This window comes from Myotis davidii, unplaced genomic scaffold (genome assembly GCF_000327345.1).
Source record: "Myotis davidii unplaced genomic scaffold, ASM32734v1 scaffold453, whole genome shotgun sequence".
NCBI classification, from domain to species: Eukaryota; Metazoa; Chordata; class Mammalia; order Chiroptera; family Vespertilionidae; genus Myotis; species Myotis davidii.
In genome coordinates this window covers 2323953-2329801 of record NW_006285234.1, presented here as the reverse complement: position 1 = coordinate 2329801, position 5849 = coordinate 2323953, and the positions used below count along the sequence as shown (strand labels likewise).

The 5849-nt window shown below is 47.7% G+C and overlaps 1 protein-coding gene across 1 annotated transcript in view; it reads left to right on the top strand.

Moving 5' to 3' along the window:
- Positions 1–5849, top strand: part of HYDIN (HYDIN, axonemal central pair apparatus protein) — a 361269-nt gene that overhangs the window by 290446 nt on the left and 64974 nt on the right. The window contains exons 49-52 of the mRNA XM_015558788.1: positions 877–996; positions 3676–3835; positions 3940–4112; positions 4734–4932. Coding sequence (XP_015414274.1) covers positions 877–996; positions 3676–3835; positions 3940–4112; positions 4734–4932 — 652 coding nt within the window. The remainder of the gene's footprint in view (positions 1–876; positions 997–3675; positions 3836–3939; positions 4113–4733; positions 4933–5849) is intronic.

Genomic DNA, 5849 nt, shown 5'->3' with positions numbered 1-5849 from the left:
AGAAAAAAATTGATCGGCTGCCTCCTGCACACCCCTTACTGGGGATCGAGCCGCAACCCAGGCATGTGCTCTGACTGGGAATCAAACCGCAACGTGACCTCCTGGTTCATAGATCAATGCTCAACCACTGAGCCACGCCAGCTGAGCCGAACAAGGAGACTCTTAAACCAACATGGAGCTGGGACAGACTCCCAGACCCTTTTGTCCTGGGCTTTAGTGTCTTGGACACGGACCAAGCCACAGGAATGGCGTGATGCCATGAGACTGAGATGAAGCTAATATTTGACCAGTTACTTTGCTTATTCAACCAATAAGCAAACAAACAGATTTTTATACTTAGTGTAAGACATTTTATGCTGAAATAGGTGTGACTCTCCATGGGTGTGCTTTTTTATGAGCCCCCTATGCACCCCAAAAAGGCACCTGGCCGAGCAGGCTAGTGGGGCAAGCACACCTCCCCGCCTCCAGGGAAGGAGCCTTTTGCAATTTTGATTAAGGAGCCACCTTGGATGAGGAACTCAGGAACTAGTTAATATCTACAAGAAACTAGTGTTCCATGGCATTCTTGGGAATTTTTCTAGCTGGCACACCAGAACAGGTCATCCCACTCAGGTCTGTCATCAGCCCCTCATTATGAAAGACAGTAGTGGGAATCTTTTTTCTCAAGTTCAAACTGCACTGTTTTCACTCAGGCCAGGGGAAGGGAAGGAGAAGGAATTACGGCTCAACAAAAATCTTCAAAATTAAGAATCATCTGTCTCCAGACACCTGGACCCCCTGCTGCAGAGGGAGTGTTGGGTTCCTGTAGACATCAGGGGGTGGCATTGAACTTCCTCTCAGGCAGCCTCTCCTCTTCTCTTCCTCCCCTGTGTCCAGAGTGGTATTTCCTCAGCGGAAGGTGGACATGAAAGCAGATGAGATCGTCTTTAAGAAGTATATTATAAGCACGGACACGTTTTACTTTGGGCCACTGCTTTGTGGAAAATCAAGAGATAAGTAAGTGGGCCATTATCTCGAGGCATATTTTAGACCCCTGGGCTCACGAGTGTCACAAGCAGAGTTTCTCTGTAGACATAGCTTTTATTAATGCTGCCTCAGTCCCTGAACCACAAATTGGGAGAACCGAGTTCTTGTTCCCCAAGCTTCTGCTAAGATGAATGGGGGTGCCATTTTCCGAGATGGGAGAGCCTGGAAGAGGACCAGGTTTTGGTGACGGGGGAGGGGTAGGATCAAGAGTTCACTTTGGGATAGGTTAAGTTTGAGATGCTTGGAAGATATACCTTGTAGCCACATAAAGCAGGGAATAGGCTATCCAGTTTTGGTTCTCAGAGTTTTGTTGCCTGTCCTCAAGACAACAAAAGCTACGGGTGTGGATGAGATTGCTTGTGAAGAGAGGATACAGTAAGGAGAGAAGGGCCTCAGACGGAGCCCTGAAGAATTCCACCACACTCAAGAGTTGAAGCCAGCAGAGGAGATGAGAAAGAGGGCCAGAGCTATTGTCAGAAACCAGAAAAGAGTGGGGTCATGGAGCCACAAGAGGAGGGTATTATTGACCACAGTTGAATGTTGCAGAGAAGGTAAAGAGATGAGGACATCAATGTCCACAGGATTCAACAACATGGAGGTCCCCAGGGGCCTTAGCAAGAGCCCTTTGGGGGGGAACTTCTGAAGATGTAGCCCAAGTGCAGTGATTTGAGGAGTCAGTAAAAGGTGAGAAAATTGAGGCAAGGTGTGAAGATAGCTCTTGGGGACAGCTCGGCTGTGAAGGGAATTGAGAATGGGAGGGAGACATGGAGTCCAGGGAAGGCAGTTCATACACGGTTGTTCTTACAATGTTTGGATGGCAAGGGGAAGTAGGGAGGAGAGGTTGGAGTTGCAGGAGAAAGTATGGGCCATCAGCTCCCCGAGACAACACAATGGGATGTGTAGGTATTGGCTTTGCCAGGAAGAGGCACCTTCAACTATTACAAGGAGGGACGAAGGTGAGATAGCTTCAGGTGCAGGTAGGCTTACAGATTTGGTTGGAACAATGAGAAGGTGCCCATGCAATTGTCGGTGGTCTCCATGGGAAATGATGGGAGGACTTCTCCAGTGAGGGAAGTGGAGGGAAGTTAAAAATGTTGAGAAAATGGAGAAGGTGTGAAAAAGTTTTTGTGGAAAGTGAGAGAGAGAGAGAGAGAAAGAGAGAGAGAGAGAGAGAGAGAGGGAGCATATTAGAGAAATAGATTAAGATTCCCAGCAAAATTGGAGGCCCTGGTGAGGTTGATGATAATACATTTTTGGTGATATTCGTTTTTTCAGTTATACACAAATTTCTTATTCTCTAGGCAGGGAGGTAAGACCCAAACTGAAACCAAGGTCTCAACAGGTCATCATTCAGTCTAGCATGCATTGTGATAAGTATAGAGGGTTTATTTCTATGTTTACTGGTGGAGCTAAAGAGACATCTTAGTTCCCCATTCCCTTAATACCTCCAGTTTGTTTCCTGAGGTGCTGGACTAGAAAGTGAAGGTGCAGAAGGTTTGCTGAGGATAGAGTGGATCTTCAAGGCCCAGGAGAAGGGCTTGGGAGAGAGGAGGGTGGGTCAGGTTGGTGGGCATGAGGTACAGAGAAGCTTGATGGTGGGAATCAGGGGAAACATGGCCATTCAGGGCAGCACTGGAATCGGAACACAGGATTTGGGGCCAAACAGCACTGGTCCAGGAGGAGGACAATTACAGTGGCCCAGAAACAAGGACCAGTGCAACCAGGTATAATTCATTTATTATTTTAAATCCTACTGAGCCTCAGCGTGCTCGTTTGCAAAGTGGAAAAACAGTAGCATCCACCTCACAGACTCTGAAGACTGCCCTGGATTGTGCATGTGAAGCTTACAGCACAGCCCTGGAGGGTGGCAGTGAAGGCCACCGCCCCTCTGGCAGTCCCACAGAGAGTGCCATGTCTCTCTGACCCTGATTTGGGCTCTGCTGTGCACTCTCCCTCCTTCCTCCATCGTAGCCTGTCCACAGAGCTTTGCGGGCTGTTTCTGGGCACCGGTGGGCACTATGGTACCTTGCCTTCCTGACCTATCCTACGCTCTCTGACGCTGTGTGTCTTTGCTGGCATTTCCTGTGCGGTTCCTTTTCTGAGCGCCAATAATTGAGCAGCTTCCAGTGCTCAGGCTGCTTGACTCTGTGGCGCTCATCCTAACGTCCCAGGAAACAAACAGCCCTGTAACAGCAAACATCGCCAAATGAGTCCATGATGAGACGGTAACATCCTGTGTGGGTGCCGAAGGCGGTGAATGAGGTCATCTCTAAGACAGATGTGAAATGAATTACTCAGATGATCAGCTCTTCTGGGAAGATAAGCCCTGGAAAGGATAGAGCTGTTTATTTCTTAGAATTCTTTACAACAGTAACCACCATTTTTTTGAGCATTTGGTATCTGCAGCTGTGCTAAGAGCATTGGCTGCACTCATTCATTGAATATTCCCAGAAATCCTAAAAGTATTGGAATCATCCCATCTTAGAGATGAGGAGACCAAGACGTGGGGGCAGGGATCAGGCTGCCTCCGTGTAACCACTCTGTCCTTTGGAATTGTCTTGACCCCCACAACTGCCTTTTCCACCTGAGATCTCAGTCACCCCTCACATCCACATTTCTAATTTATCCCTCATTTTTGTTCATTTCCAGGTATAAGTCATCTTTGTTCCCAGGCAACATGGAGACACTGACAATCCTGAACAATTCCCCAATGGTCACGGAGGTGTTCTTCTGTTTCCAGAATGATGTCAAAGCAAATACCTACTTCCTGGAACCCATGAGCATGATTCTCAAACCCAATGAGAAGCAGGTACAGCCCAATGGAGACCAGCCCACCAGGGTAAGACTTTCTTGGGAAATTTGAGGCCTTGGCATCCTCAGTGTAAATGCCCTTTGTTTCGTCTCTTCCACTAGATACTGACCGTGTGGGCCTACCCCACTGCAGTTGGTATCTTTGAAGACAGCATAGTCTGCTGTATCAAGGAGAACCCAGAACCAGCCATCTTCAAATTAAGCTGCGAGGGGGTCCGCCCAGAACTGGATGTGGAACCCAGGCAATTGCATTTTGACCGGCTTCTGCTGCACAGGTCAGCGTTCTTGATGTCACCAGGACTGGGATGGAATTGAAGGAGTATTTAGTTCTAGGGTGGCCAACTCGTCTGGATTTGCTCAGGGCTTTCCTGGCTTTAGCACTTGGAGTCCCACGTGATGGGAAACTTCTGGTCCTGTGCAAATCAGGATGGTTAGTAGCCCTACTTGCTGGACTTCAGCAGCATCAAGACATCCCCCCACTCCCACAAGATCAACCGCCAAAGTGTGAGCACATTTGCATTTTTTCTCAGCAGAAAGACTAGCTTTTTCCCGATTCTCAAAGCAGCCCATACCCTAAAAGTTTAAGAATATTTAGCCTAGAGATTATAGCACAAACAGAGAACATTAGATCAAAACTAGAACGTACATATTTGTTCACTGGAATCTATGATTCTAAATAGAGAATGTTTCTTTCTGGAGCTGCTGGGACAGAACGGATGACATGATATTATGATATGGATGCTGCATCCTTTGGTGGACACTGTCAGGCCCCATTCCTTGATAAATACTGATTAGTGAACTGAGCTATAATGGAAATAACCAGAAGTACTTCCTCTGACCTGCCACAATAAATCAAAAGCACTTGAAACTGACAAAATGTCTTCTGGTCTCTGCAGAAAAGAATCCAAAGTAGTTCTTTTCCACAATGCCACGACCCTGCCCGTGGCCTGGCGCATCACCAGTCTGGAGCACCTGGGCGAGGACTTCTCCGTGTCCATGCTGCAGGGCACCATCCCCCCCAAGGCTGACTACAGCCTGCAAGTGCACTTCCAACCCTCCAAACCCGTCAACATCAAGAAGGCGTTTCGGTTGGAGGTGAGGCTTCACCTATCTTCAGACTTGGTCGTCAAAATGTGTACACACTGGGATCTCTGACACACACACGACCAACACATACACACACACTGCCAACACAAATGCACACAACCTTCCACACACACCGCCCACAACACACTGCCAACACAGACACGCTGCCAACACACACTAAGCCAGGTCTCCCTGTTACACACTCTTATCTAATCCCATTTGACAGCCCCAACCCACAGTTTCTGCTCTGCACACACTGTAAGCTCCCTGAAGGCAGCCTTCTTCATGGCAGATTTCCCAGTGCTAAGAACAGGGCACTCAATCCGTGCAGAGTGAATGAGTGCTTGGCGAAAGAAAAGATGGAAACTCGGAGTTAAAACTCGAATTTGGTGATATTCACAAACTTCCCTCTTGGCACCCAAAGCACCAGTGATGGGGAGTGGTGACAACTTGTCAACTTGCGGCTTCGGCAGAGAAGCGGGCGATCTCTAGGCAGACGCAGGAGAGCGGTACCCACAGCCCAGTGCCCTTCACCTTGAAAAACGGACCATTCTCACCCCCTCACTAGTCTCAGGAGTCAATGGTTGGGTCCAGCTGACACCAGTTCAGATGTTCCTTGGGACAGTAAGGGAGGAATTACCCCCAGGGGTGACAACAGAGGGGGACAGTGAGCAACTGGAGGCTGGGGGCCTTGCTTTTGTTTTCTTATTTTTGTCTTTTACATTTCTGACTTTAATAGTAGTAATGTTCATGCAAATAAGGCATTTGAAACTTGCAAAAGAAAAACATTAAACACTTTCTGTGAAAAATCTAGGACTTTTTCTACATATTAAACTAGAAACAAAGAACAGAGCAATTCAGATTTACCAAATAGGTAGAGCGAGGATGATGAAGAATATACAAGTGTTCCATTTCCTATCGGAAGA